Source organism: Anser anser (genome assembly GCF_964211835.1).
Source record: "Anser anser genome assembly, chromosome: 3".
Classification (NCBI taxonomy): domain Eukaryota; kingdom Metazoa; phylum Chordata; class Aves; order Anseriformes; family Anatidae; genus Anser; species Anser anser.
This window is the reverse complement of record NC_139722.1, coordinates 71,183,713-71,198,129: the sequence shown is the minus strand read 5'-3', so window position 1 is coordinate 71,198,129 and position 14,417 is coordinate 71,183,713. Positions and strand designations below refer to the sequence as shown.

Sequence of the window (14,417 nt, the reverse complement as noted above, 5' to 3'; positions counted from 1 at the left end):
GAAGAATCCAGCTGGATTTCTCTTCAAGTAGATCTTTGTACAGCCTTGGTATTTATCTTTCCTTCTTTCTCTTTACCGTTTAAAAAAAGTGGGGACAGGTGAGGGGAGAAGGGGTGGAAATGATCTCTTCTGGCATTTGGAGAGCAGACTGGTAGTGAAGGACACAGCAGCACTCTGCGTAGAAAGGAAAAGCTCTAGTCTTTGCTTCTGCAGCTTTTCTAAGACTATGCAGCAAGACAAATGCTCAGCTTCCCCCCCCAGTGTTGACCCTTTCCTTGCTCCTCATATCCTCATAAATCAGATTTCAAACTATTAAATTTCAGTGCAGGCTTTTTTGAAGACAATGTCATTCTTGTAGAATTTGTGCTAGAAACTTCATTTAAGCTGCAGGATTGTGGAGGAACCTTGGAAGAGCTGGGCAGCATAAACAGGTATACTTCTGTGGTTTTTAGCCAGAGATGCAGGTTGTCATGTATGTTTTCCTTCAAGCTGTCGTATGAAGAGTGCTGTTTCCCCTTTCCTGGGACTGGAACAGCTTCAGTTATAGGAAGAGAGTTAAAGGATGTGGGTATTCCTTTACCTTTATCTGGGGGAAAAAAGCTGAGACACTTGATCTGTGAAACTTGGTATCATATGGTTCTCTATTGTAATAGAATTACCCTGTGTGTGGTAACTGTTGTTAACAGTGTGTGTAACAGTTTTCCATGACTGCAGCATTTTATGCAGAGCCTCTATTTTAGGATATTGAGGTAATGCTGGCCCTTTTGGTAGGCTGTACATCTAATCTGGGTTTCTCCTCTCTTCTCAGCTTCCTATTTTCATAAAGCTTACAGGAAAACGTGATCTGCAAGACTTCTTCCTTTCTGTCGAACTTGAACAAAATAATTCTTCAGCCTTAAAAATTACTAGCAGATTACAAAGAAGTAAAACATTCTTGTGATAGCAGGGCAGATGAGCACTGCTTTAAATACCAGATATTACATGGAATATGATGGGAACTGGAAGTGCACAGGGTTAAAAGATGAACAGATTCTCTAAACTATAAAAAAAAAAAACAAACAACAACCCTCACAACCAACCAAACAAAAAAACCCACCCTCATTTAAAGAAGTGAGGTGTGCAAGGTAGTAGCATTCCTCCATGCAGTCAAATGCCACCTGGAAAAACCTCAGGAAACATGCTTTGGAAAACTACTTTGGACTGGGCTGTTCTGTTCATGTTCTTTTTTCCATCATTTTGTAGTCTTAAATTAGGCAGTGGATACTTGCAGTGCTACAAGACTTCCATGAGTTCTGTCCTTCCTAATCTTAATAAAAGGTATGTTTGACATGCACAGCCATACCAAGCAGTAGTGCTGTGTTCATGCTCTCACGGGAATTCTGTTTAGCATAGGGTGATGCATTTCTTGTGGCCAAAGGAACTATCTGAAGTCTACAAGTACAGTGAGAGGGAGCAGGATGTAAGGTGCCATCCACAAAAACTTTTAAAAGAAGAGCTGAGATGAAATGGGAAGCCTTCTATTTAGTACTATACTCATGTTTTAGTAATATTAAAGAATTGTGTTGTTTTAAATTGATCTAATGGCCGTCTATCTTTTCGACACTATTAATAAAGCTTAAGTTAAATCATGCAAAATGTTTACTAGTGATAGTGAAATACTGCATAATCTTTTTTTTTTTTTTAATAGAAGACCATTGGATCTTCTGCATTTCAGGAGATACTGAATTAAGGTTGCATAAGCAGCTTCTAGGAACAACTTCAACCTTGTAGTCTTTCTCAGACTGGCTTCTAGTAAACAAAAGCCACAAAAACATTACTTCATGTAACAGTGGTATACAGCTATTTTTGTGATATGAAATGGACCTCTAATAGCACACGTCTGGACAAAATAGCAATATAGAATTGCATTTTGACAAAAAGGTGATAATGCCTCAATATTTTTGCATGAAAAAAACCAAACACATTTTCCTATGAAAAGTACAAAATATTAAACACTCCAATGAGTATTTACAGTTTTTACATATTAAAAATAAGCTTTGCAGCTTCAAGGTAATCATTTGTTTATTGTGAGGACAGTTTCCTTTCTTGATTTTTGTGAAAGAGTGCCATCTACTGAATTGCTTGCGTTGTATCTTAGTTTTGCGTTTGTGGTGGTAATACTGAGCTAGCCTTCCATAAAACTGGCACCACTGCTTTGATAGCACTGAAATGCAAATGTGATGTGCAAAATTAGAAATTATGCTAATGTTGGAATTGTAATATTATCTGTTCTTATTCTGGGAAAAAATATTTAAAGGGTTAATGAGGTAGAAGTGAAACTGGGACTCAGCAGGCTGGACTAGCTGCTGCTCAGTTTGGAGGGAGGGAACTGAAGGATGGGCTTAGATTTGAATGAGGTTGAGATGAAATTCTAACGGTTAGTGTCTTCTGCCATGAATATCTTGTGTTTTGTGACTGAAAAATAACTGAATAAGATTTGTTTGGCAGGCAAGCGCTAGGGGAAGTATTTTAGATAATTCTGTCTTCCCCAAAATAGGGGATGAGACATGTTTCTGGACCTAACAGTTGCTTTACTGTCAGAAATTGGCATTAATTGACAATAATTGATTGGGCAGGAGTTGGCTATATTCTGTGATAACATTAAGTTATTGTTATAAGGTAATATATGTGGTTCTTTATGCTTTTGTAAGTTAAACTAAATAGGTATATAAAAATTCACTTAACATCTAGTTCAGCACATTACATTTGTTAATGCTGTTTTTGGCAATGTCTGTATGGAATATTTGGACACAGGGAAGAGAGCTAAGCATAAAATGGCCATGCCTTCAGTCGTGGCCAAGAAGCTGTGAACATAAGAAGAAAAAGCCTGGTTAATTATTAATGTTGTGATATAGCATATGCTACCAAAAGGATGGATGAGATAGGATATTTGTAATTAAAATTAAACAGTTTTAAATGGATGACAGATGAGCAGGACTTGGAAGCGTGTAACAGAATAAAAAGACTTGCTTCTGAATTTTGATAAAGGTTTTTCGAAGTATGTAATGATTTGCTAGTTTTATTCTTCCGTATATAGCCTTTCCAAAAAAAACTTCAGTGAGTTAGCAGTTACAACCCGTTTCAGTACATCTTGTGTAGTCAAAGGAACCATTATGCAAATATATTTGTAGCAATTTCCTTCTCTCTCCCCTTGTGTTCTGCCATTCTCCCTCCCTCCCATCCCACGTGAATAAATGCCAGATAAATCTCCTTTTTTTTTTTTTTGCGTTGTTAGTGCTGAAATATAGCTTTTAGGCTCAAGTAGTAGGACCTGGATGAGATTCTGTCAGAAAATAAAATGAGTAAAATCAAGGAAATCCAGTAACCTGGTTGGGTTTTTGAAAATTCTGTTTAATCTAAATTGATGATTTTGCCCCTTGAATTAATGACATGCATTGTTATCTCTGAATTACATGTATGTAAAATTGTTTTTAATGACAATTCCTTTTTTTTTTTTAGGTTGGGCTTTTGTCCTGTTTGTACTACCTAGTTTACATCTTATTCTCAAGAAAGATTGCCTCTTACTGGCAGGCATGAGAAAATTCTACCAAATACAGCTGTTACAGAAAATTTACTGGTACTTTTCAAAGCTGTTTAGGAAATGCTGTATTTTTGCCTGTTTTTGTAAGTAGCTTTGAAGTTTAAGTATTTTGACTCTTAGCTATTATTTGCTAGAAAACAAATCTGATATAACTGCTCAATATCCACCATGGATCAGTTTCTGTGCAGTCTAGTTCAATAATTGACATACAATTTTGACATAACTCAAGCTAAGGAAAAAAAAAGTTTTTTTTTTATGCTTTGAGATTGCTACAACTGCCTGCCTATTTTCACCCTGTCCATCTAAGACTTTTTTTTTCTAAAGATGCCATTGAATCATTTGGTTCCTGATGTTTAGAGGAGCTGAGGCTGTTTTATGAACAAGGTGAATGCTTGGGGAAGATGATTTGCATTTACGCAGGAGCCGATGTTATTGGTGACGGATTTGGAAGTTGAGAAAGCCTTGTTCCAGGGGCTTGCCTAGTCACCGGTTCAGTGGAATTTCTGCAGCTGCAGGAGCAAACAGCAGTAGTTCAGCCAATATGGCATTTGAAATAACAAGATTAAGATCTAAAATGAGCTGTTCGAATACCACACGTGTTCACAGAATCAGAATGGCTGGGGTTGAGGGGGCCTCTGGAGGTCATCTGGTCTAGCTCCCTCTGCTCAAACAGGGCCACCTGGAGCAGATTGCCCAGGTTGCTGTCACCCTTTTTCCCCAGTAGTAATTGGACAATGGAAATTGTTTTTTTTGTGGTGTTTTTTTTTTTAGTTGGTTGGTTTCCACCCTCTGGGACACTGAACTCAGTGCATCTCAAATACTTTGTTGGACAAACATAACCCATCTGAATGTGGCTTCTTAGCCTTCAGTGTCCGTATTTAAAAAACAAACAACAAAAGAAAAACACTCAGCACTCAGTACAGTTGCTCTCAAAAATACCTAAACTTTGTACAATGCTAAGGTTCCTTGGAAATGAGAAAAACATAATGGTTTTATTTTGGTGTGTAAATGGTCTCTTTGGAGACCATAAGTGGAAGGAACTTACCTTCCTGGGTGTTTGTGGTTTTTTTTGAGTGTTAGTTCTGTTTTTTTTTTGTTTTTTTTTTTTTTTCCCTCTCTTCTCTCAAGGAAGGGAAGACCTTTGGAAGGTTAGCAAAAGGTTTTCCCAGCACTGAGATCCTAGTCTTTTCTACCATGAGGTGCCTTGCTTTTACTTTCATCTTTATGACTAATAGAAAGAAGCTAAATGTAGATTTTTTTTCGTTGCCTGGAAGTTATTTCTTTACTGTCTAGGGACGCCTGAGTTGGTTTCCAAATACAATGTATAATGTTGACGTTTTTTCTGTCCAAGTAACTAGGTCAAACTGTATCAGCTAATTCAGCAAGTGCTATATCTGATGCACAGGCATTACGGCCAGTGTCTTCTGTCTGTATCTGGCATCTTCCTTTTCCTTATCCTGTTTCCTTGAGGTCAGTTTTCCTGCCTTCTCCACTTCTTAGCTGGCAGAAGGAGAATGCATTGCAACAGTCCAGCTGGAATTCCCATAGTCAGCTATTGCTGGTAATTTGATAATATTCCCACCTGGCAACCTTTAATCTCAGTTTTAAAGCTAATTGTACTTAGTGTGGAAATGTAGAGGACAGCACCATGGTCCTTGTAACAAAGCAGTAAACTATTCAACTTCCGTAGAGGGTGGTGGCTGTGAGGTGTGGCTGCTCTTTTCCGGAAGAAATAGTGGGAGTTAGTGGGGCCTGCATTGTGCGGACACTTGTCCTGGCTTCTCTTCGCCCTGTTGCCTTTTCTCAGGCCTGCTTGTGGCTGCAGCTCCTGTCCTTGAAACTTCTGGCTTGTACTGGGGAAATGCGCGGGAGGGTGCAGAGGCTGAGGGGCCATCACTGTCGCCAGGGGAGAACTTGGGGAGAGCTGGTGCTTGGCTGCGCTTGGAGGAGAGGAGAGAGGAAAAAGTGTCTGTAGATGTGAGTTCAGCTTCTCTTCAGTGTTGAAAGAGTGTTAGTAATGTTGCGTATTTCTGTACTTTTGTAAGTCATGTGTATGAGGCAACCCTTTATTGGTTTTTGGAAGGCAGCAATGTAAGCTTTATGCTTTAAGGCTGAAGAAAATGGGACCTGCCGATTAACAAAAGCTTGCTTCTTCAGATTAGCAGTTATCCCTTGTTGTACCTTTGATGTGGTATGAAGTTTTCTCTTGGTTGTATATTCTCTGCATTTTTAAAATAAAAATACCTCTTATTTTCGGTGGAGATGGTTTTATTTCGTGGCATTTTTCTTTATTCCACAGTTGGTTGTAGTTACTGTTAGCGTGATAGGCTTTGGGGGGAACTGCAAAGAAAAAAACCTAACTACTACGGCAAAAAAGATCAAGATTGGAGTTACTTTGTTAGTACCTCTCGATAATGGAAGGATTAGATAAAACTCAAGCGGGGTCTTAATGGCACCAAATTCATCCAGAGGCATGTAGATGGTCGCAGGAAAGGAGAAATCTCATCAGTCTTCACAGTAAGTCTGCAAATTGGACGAAGACTACAATTTTGCTAAATGAAAAAATCTGAGAAGTCTTACAGCTTTCTTTTGGAGCCGTACCTGAACTTAAATTTATAAAAGATCTCTGCCTTTCATAGGTGCATTTTTATTATAGTTTAATTTATTCATAATGTTTCATCATCTGCACCTTCCCTAAGCACACTCTTTGAGCAAGGTGAGTGTAACTCTTGCTGGGCCACTACTTAAGTTAGGGGTCGGAAAACTCAGAGTTGGAGAACTTAAGGGACCTGATTTTTAAAACAGAGAAGAAAATTAAGTCTATATGTGCAAGAAGTGCTGTAAATCTGGATAAAATAGTTTTAATGATTCTAGGTATGTAAGAGCGAGCTGTTTCATTTAGAGATGTGGCTGTTTGTTTTCCTCATTCAATTGCATTTTAAGCTGTAGCACTGTTTATGTAAATAACAAAAGCCCTCGTTTGTTTTTTTTCCTGATGTTGTCACTTCCATATAGGAAAGTGGATGTGAAATGTTACTGAATGTTATTTTATACTTTTGCAGGCATAAATAGTGAGATGTGCTAAAGAATAAAGACCTGCTCAGGTGAGGGGTGTGAACACAGCAAGATGCTATGCAGGCCTAAGGTTTTAGAAAGAAATTCTATAATTTTTTTTTTAAATGGTGATATGCTACCATATTAGGCTTGACATGTAATCTAAAACTCTCCCTAAAATGTTCTGTGACTTAATTTTATCCTGTTCATTGGTATTAAATGGACATGAAAGGTCAAAGCTAGTTTTGTAGACAGTATTGACTGTGGTACTTCCCAACTTCTGGCATAACTCTTGCTGACTGGCCGTGTATACTGATAAACTGTTCTTGGAGGTTGTTTCTGTGAGGGTTTATATAGTAAACATGCAGGTATAATCTGTGGTGCTGTAGAGCTATATGCTACAGACTGGTGTATATAAGAATATTGTAAGCAACCTTAGTGTTTTGTACATAATTCAGAGCAGTAGTATGTATCTTCCTCTACTAGGAGATCTATTTTTCCATTAGAGTTGCCTGATGTTTAAATATTGTGTTACAGCTACAACTTTAAGAGGTATCTGGTAATGAATTTTAAAAGCTGTTAGTTCTGTATTTGCCTTGAAAATCCCAGACTATCATAACAGTGGCAAATCTGATACAGGAATATGGTCTATATCTTGTGCTGAACTATCAAAACTTTATTGCAATGTATGAACATGAAGGTGGGGATAGTTTGAAAGGTAATTTATATTATAAATGTAGTTTTGTATTTGTAACTGACTTATGCTAAGGATTGAAGTGATATAGGTACAGGTTTTGCAACTGTCTCTAGGGTCAGATGGGTCTATCATAAGTGAAGAAACACCCTGATATTCCCTAGTCTGGTTTAGAGTAAGTTGAATTAAAACCAAAAAGTAGTAAGTAAATGGACTGCTCTTCTGAGGCTTTCATATGTATTCAGGAATTAATTTTCATTCTCAGAACATAACTGCAAAAAGCAGATGTGCACTGAGTTGTTCCTATGCAGATAAATTCTAAATATTTTTTTCAAGCAGAATATTTTCCAGCATTAACACACATACTAGAAAAATGATGCTTTAGTTTTGCCTGGATTAAAGATATATATAGATATAGATAAAAACGTGCAAGTTTAGGTCTGAAACATGTTAGGCAAAAACACCTTTTGGAACTCTTGCTACAAATCAAAGTCAAGTTGGTGTCCTTATACAATGTTATATTTGTGTGATAATGTGCTTCTCTAAGGTATGATCTGTGCCTCCAGCAGTCAGGAAAATGAACACTGATGTTAGGACATGAGTACCTTATCTCTTCCTTCTCTTAGCTATGGCTTTTGTCTTTTGCTTGCTTTTTCATAAAACATGCATTGGGAGACAGAAATGCTAGTGTTTGTCAGGGTTAACTTCCTAATGGCATTCAGGAGCACAGAACCAATAATCACAGCTACGGCTGAGAAGCTCTTAATCGAACTTACTTGCTCCTATTTGGAATTAGGGACAAAACAGGAACAGTAGGAAGAAATGTGTGGAAATGAAGGAGGAAGGATTGGTATTTGATTTAAAAAAAAAAAAAAAAAACTGCTCTGAGCAGACTATTTCCTCCTGAGCAACCCTAGTTCTTTGGCAGAGAATTTTTCCTGTCTGCAGCATGAAAATGCTTTGCCCGTCTTGTCATTATCCATTATAATCATTGTCTGTTTCAAGGACTACTACGTGGTAGACGCTCACTGCTTAGTACAGTGAGCTCTCTTGCCTTAAGCATTCATATGCAGCAGCTATAGAGGAACTGGACAAACTGCACTCCCTGGAATACTGTGTGTTTTGTGTGGTTGGTTGGGAAATGCTTAACATGGAAAGGGTATTTTAACAGCCATGTGTTTTTACAGGCATTTGGATAACACCCTCCTTACTATGCTTTAACTTTTGGTTAGCCCTGAAGTGGTCAGGCAGTTGGACAAGATGATCCCTGAAGGTCCCTTCTAGCTAAACTATTCTGTTCTCCTTCCACAGTCAGTATTTAAGTGACGTGCTTTTTCAACTCAGAATACCCCACAAAACTGGGAGGCTTTGCATTGCTTTAGAAAAGAAGATTAATGCTGATTAGGAGAATGATAATAATTTGAGATGAGAAGAATAAATTTAGCTCCCAGGTGAAAAAGTGAAGGCTACATAATCCTTGGTTAGAGGAACTAAATGGACGGGCTACAAGCACTGTTTGCACTTTTATTTTTTGATAAACATAAGCAGGGTAAAAGAGATCAAACTCTGTTTTCAGATCTGTTCATGAGGCTTCCACTAACTTGTCAAAAAGCAGAAACTTCCTCTGTACGATTAAAATTTGCATAAACTTACTTACATGCTGCAAATGTACTGATTTCTGGAGAGGGAACTGGTTGAGATGTCCTGCAAAATGCTAAAGGATTGTTGGTCAAAAGTTCAAGTATTCTTAACTAGTGAATACAAATTTCAATATTATAATAGTGCTTCTAGAAAATACTTGCAGCAGAAATTGCTTGAGGCGAACATTTGAAGGATAGAGCTTGTGAAGGTTGGAGTAACTTGAAGAATCTGTGGGTTTCTCTGGATCATACTCTTGTACTCTGGGTCATACTCTTGTTTTGAGGCAAGGTAGCTATAAAGTCTCAATTCCTTCACCACCCACAATTTATTTGGAACAAGTGTTACATATTTAATTTGGAAGCTGATGTTCAATGGAGGTGTTGGGAAATCTTTTTTTTTGTTAGAAAACTGTGTCAGTGCAAATAAATAATTGACAAGTCATAAAATTCAGTTCCTGTAAACATCTGAATTTCACTTTCAGAAATGGCTTTGACTATTTCTACAAGAAATTGTCAATTCAAGTGAATGCAGAAGCATGAGCAAGGCAGAAGTAAATCAACTAATCGACTCTGAAATTTCTGTTATTGTGGGGATTTTTCTTCTTGCCTGGCAATCTGTAAAAGTACTGCTGCTATATTAAAAGTATTCTGAGTTTGTGAAGGAAGGTATTGGGGGGGTGGGGAACATGGATTTTAAGCTTTTTATTTACATTTTTTAAGAGCTATGAAATGGTAGTGGAGTATAGAACTGGCTGATGATTTCTTTGTACAGGAAACATACTGATAAGAATGTAAAATACAAGGGGAAAAAACAGGTGAAGCAAGCTGGCTCTTTAAGCCCTTCCACTCCAGAACAAAATTAAATTACTAATTCTGTTCAGGGAAGAAAGCTGGAATTAAGTTTGGATTATTCAACATCTGTTTAGTATATCTCTTATCACTTGGCTGGATGTTATACAGATTCATTAAGCTAAGAGAAGAAAGTGGTTTAAGTAGAAAAGGTAAAACACTGAGAGGTGTGTTGAAGCAGACTTGTTTCTACTGTAGTTCTGCTTGCATTGTATCTTGTTGTTTAGAAGCTGAGTGGGAGATGTGTGTTTGAGTTTTAATTTGCATGAAACTTAGTAGTTACTTCAGCCTTTCCACTTTCACTGGTGTGAATGTATATTTTAGTTTATATATATATATATATATATATATAAATATTTGTGGGGTGTGGGTGTTGAATTATACATTACTGTGGTGGTTTTACCCTGCTACACAGCTGAGCTGCACCACAGCCACTCTCTCAATCCTGCTCCTCAAAGGAAAAAGCAGAAAAAATACGGTGGAAAGGGCTCAAAGGTTGAGATAAGGATAGGGAGATCACTCAACAATTATCATCATGGGCAAAACAGACTCAGCATAGGGAGATTTATATAATGTAGTGCCTATCACTAGTGGACTAGAACACTGAGAAACTAAAAGCAAACTAAAAACACCTTCCATCCTCTTCTGCCTCCTCCCTTGAGAGGCACAGAGGAACAAGGAATGGGGGCTGCGGTCAGTCCCTGAGGCTTCATCTCCGCTGCTCCCTCACAGTCCCTCCCTGCCCCTGCTCCCCGTGGGGTCCCTCCCACGGGATGCCGTCCTGCCCGAACTGAGCCTGCGGGGGCTGCCCACAGGCAGCAGCTCTTCAGGAACTGCTCCCACACGGCTCCGTACCACGGGGTCCATCCCCCAGGAGCAAACTGCTCCAGCACGGGTCCCCCACGGGCAGCAGCTCCCCCCAGACCCCCTGCTCCTGCGTGGGCTCCTCTCCACGGGCTGCAGCTCCGGCCCGGGGCCTGCTCCTGCGGGGGCTCTCCATGGGCCGCAGCCTCCTCCAGGCCACATCCACCTGCTCCACCGGGGGCTCCTCCACGGGCTGCAGCGTGGAGATCTGCTCCGTGTGGGACCCATGGGCTGCAGGGGGACAGCCTGCTCCTCCAGGGGCCTCTCCACAGGCCGCAGGGGAACTGCTGCTGCCTGCCTGGAGCACCTCCTGCCCTCCTTCTGTTCTGGCCTTGGGGTCTGCAGGGCTGGTTCTCACTCCTCTCTCCCAGATGCTGTTGTGCAGCAGGTTTTATTCCCTTTCTCAAATCTGTTTTCGCAGAGGCACAACCAGCATCACTTACTGGCTTGGCTCTGGCAGCAGTGGGTCCTCTTTTGGAGCTGGCCCTTATCTGACATGGCCCTTATCTTGCCATGTAAACCCAATACAATTATATATATAATGATATATGCAGTACATACTTTTTTAAAGGGTATATATATACACTTTTGTTGTGATCAACAATTTTTCAGTAAACAGAAAGCTTGAAGAATGGGTGAGAATTGTAATGTTTTATTAGCTTTTACTGTGTACTGAGAGAACAAATTGTACGTTATTTTCCCTGATTTGCATGTGTCTTCGAAATGGTTTCCATTCTTTCCAAGATGCCTGTTTAAAACAGGAGGTGTTCAGCTCTTTGGCAAATTATTCTCTGTGAACCCTGTTTGTACTGTAATGATGGTATACTGACTGTTTCACATAATTCATTTGGACTTGTGTTATTTCTGTTCCCTCTCCTAGAGGTTGGAGAATTTCCTTAATTTCATGACAGAAGAAAGAGGATAACCAAACTGGAAATACAGTCTTTGCAACTAATAAATTAGCCTAGTTTTGAGATAAGGAAGAATCTATGTTGTTACCTCTTCAATTTGATATTCATTATAAAAGTAGAGGACTGATTTATGTGTAGGAGTAAAAATGAGCACACTTTTGTTATCTCATAGTTGGTATGCATCCAGGAAATCTTGATACAGAGATCCTGGAAATTTACATTTATACATAATTTACCATTGACTCCTCCATATTTTGGCTACTGATCTTTTTATCTCTGTCATAGCACACTTTCTTTTAATATGCCTTGCATTATTCAGCTCTTCTTTCATCTGTAAGTAGCATCTAAAAATGAGAGAAAGCTCCTCCTTTAGCACTTAAAAAAAAAAATAGATCATTTGATTGTGATGTTTATTTAAATAAACTTTATTTTATACTAGTCCTGATATTTAACACTACTAAAATAACTGCTTCATCATCCTCCAGTGTGTTCTTGTTGACAAGGGATCCTTTAAATAAATATGGTAAGTTTAGCAGTTATACATAATTTTCTTACTTCATGGGGATAAATAAAATGGGCCTTTCAACTGTTGTTACTCTGTTTGTGAATTTTTTTTGGTGATCATTAAGGTCTATGTGGTTAAGTATTTTGAGTGCACTTGCTAGAAGCAGGGTATTAGCCTGCTTGAGCACGATATTAGTGATGTTGATAACGTTTTTCTTTTTCCTACATTTGCATACAACAATTATTCCTTAACAGTACCAATTTCAGCTTCGGTCGCCCAGGAGTGGAATGTTACTGCCAGCATGACAGTGGAGCTGCAGTAATCCAGCTTCAGTTTCTGATTAACGAGGTTAGTAAAATGATTTTTATATTCCATAATTTTGAGAAGATACAACGTATGTTTTCTTCAACTTCTCATTAAGCAAACATCAAAATACAAATACTATTCACACTTAGAATCATTTTTGTTAAACAGTGATAACAATTAAGGTACCTTTATTTAATCACATAAATTGCTAGACTAACTGCTGAAACTGGCTTTGTCTCTAGAGTGCTCCTGCTATAGGCAAGAACTGTTTTGCTGGGAATATTTATTCATGTAATTGAATGTTGCATGTTATCCCTTACAGTAGTAAAGTATGCTTTTAATAGTGCCAACAGTTTCAGTGGGTTGTTAATTTTATTTTGATAGCTACTATTTCAGATGTGAGCTGAGCAAAGATCCCTAATCGGATCCCTCAGTAATTTCGGATGTTTTTTCTAGAGATATTGCAGCTGAGACCCGACAGTGACGCTGTTCTCAAACTAGCTATGGCGGGATTTCTAGCTCAGAGGAGTGCTGAAATTAAGTATCACTAACTTTGTTGGTGCATAGGTATTAGCCACTGAGTTCATTGCTTAATTTCTCTGCAAATTGTATGCATGAGGAAACTGATGTGCTCACACCAGAAAAAGCTGTTTCTTCCCGTTACCCCTCAGTATAGCACTGAACCCAATGTGAGCGAGCTCAATGTCATGATCAAATCAGTTACATTGTTACTACTGTTTGAAACTTACCTGCTCTATGATGCTGACATGCATGCTTGTAAATATTTTTTTAATACTGATAGAAAATATTACATATTTCCTCCATGATGTTGTTAATACTAGGTTTCTAGAAATAAAGTTTTACTCAACTTATTTCTAATAGGGAGCTCTTGTGAGTGCCTTGGCTGATGATACCTTACACTTGTGGAACTTACGTCAGAAGAGACCTGCTATACTTCATTCACTCAAGTTTAACCGAGAACGGTAGGAATTGGATTATTTTTGCTTTGCACATTACCATCACACTGTGTAAATGGGAGATTGGATTTATTAAAGCAGTACAACTAATAAATTGTTAAAAATTGAAACTGGATTTACTTTGCAATTAACTTGCAGGTGGTTAGGGTCTAAATTGCTTATGAGTAGACACACCATATGTCTGCTAAACTGAGATGACTTCTCTATTATTTTGAGTATTGCTTTGCTGAACAACAATATTCCTGTCATTAAAAAGTGGAGGGAAAGAAGACTTTTAGTTTGTCTCCAAAGGAATTTTTGGAACAAAAGTATTTGTATGTACTAACAAGGCAACAGGAAAACTAGCTCCATTTTTGAAGGCTTACTGAGATATATTTCTATCTTTTTTTCTTCAAGCTTTTTAGGAAGTAGTTTTTCTCTTGCCAGATTAGGTACAGTCTCAATTGGAATGTTATGCGTACTTTTGAGCCACGTGTTTCTGAACTGGACTTCTTGGAGAGCTGAGAGGAGCCTAGCAAGAACACAATAGTCTGTGACCTGTACTTCTGTTGAATAGGGCAGGAAGCTTTGTTGAATAGGGCAGGCTTTAAGTAATAGGTAGAACAAAAGAGGAAGATTTAAATACTTGTATGAAACCTTTTGATGTAATGTCATACGAAGTGCTACAGTAGACTGTTGGGTGGATTATGGAGTAACCTTGTAGTTTTAAAGAGCAGATGATAAACAGATTTGTCAGGAATGACATAGAAGCAGATTATTGTTTTTCTGGGATAGAGGATTAAGTGATTCCCAAGTCCCTTTTGAGGTTGTTTTTGTGATCACAATGCATAAATATTATGCACAAAATGGAAAGCTCTGTTTACAGAGCAAAATTCTCCACCCCAAGGAGGTGTCAGTTCCTTTATGCAGTATAAAAGTCAAATAGGGAGGAATGAAATTTGTCTCTAGTTTAAGGAGTGTTGTCTGGCTATGAGATAAAGTGGAATATCCAACCCAAATTTTCTCTGTCCTCTTTCTCCTTGTTCTTAAATGACTTT

At 38.4% G+C, this 14,417-nt stretch overlaps 1 protein-coding gene across 12 annotated transcripts in view; it reads left to right on the top strand.

Moving 5' to 3' along the window:
• The window catches only part of STXBP5 (syntaxin binding protein 5), a 114,345-nt gene that overhangs the window by 19,668 nt on the left and 80,260 nt on the right, over window positions 1-14,417 (top strand). For all 12 annotated transcript variants that reach the window (XM_083831913.1, XM_083831914.1, XM_083831924.1 and 9 more), the window contains 2 exons: window positions 12,364-12,445; window positions 13,286-13,386. In XM_083831913.1, coding sequence (XP_083688039.1) covers window positions 12,364-12,445; window positions 13,286-13,386 — 183 coding nt within the window. The remainder of the gene's footprint in view (window positions 1-12,363; window positions 12,446-13,285; window positions 13,387-14,417) is intronic.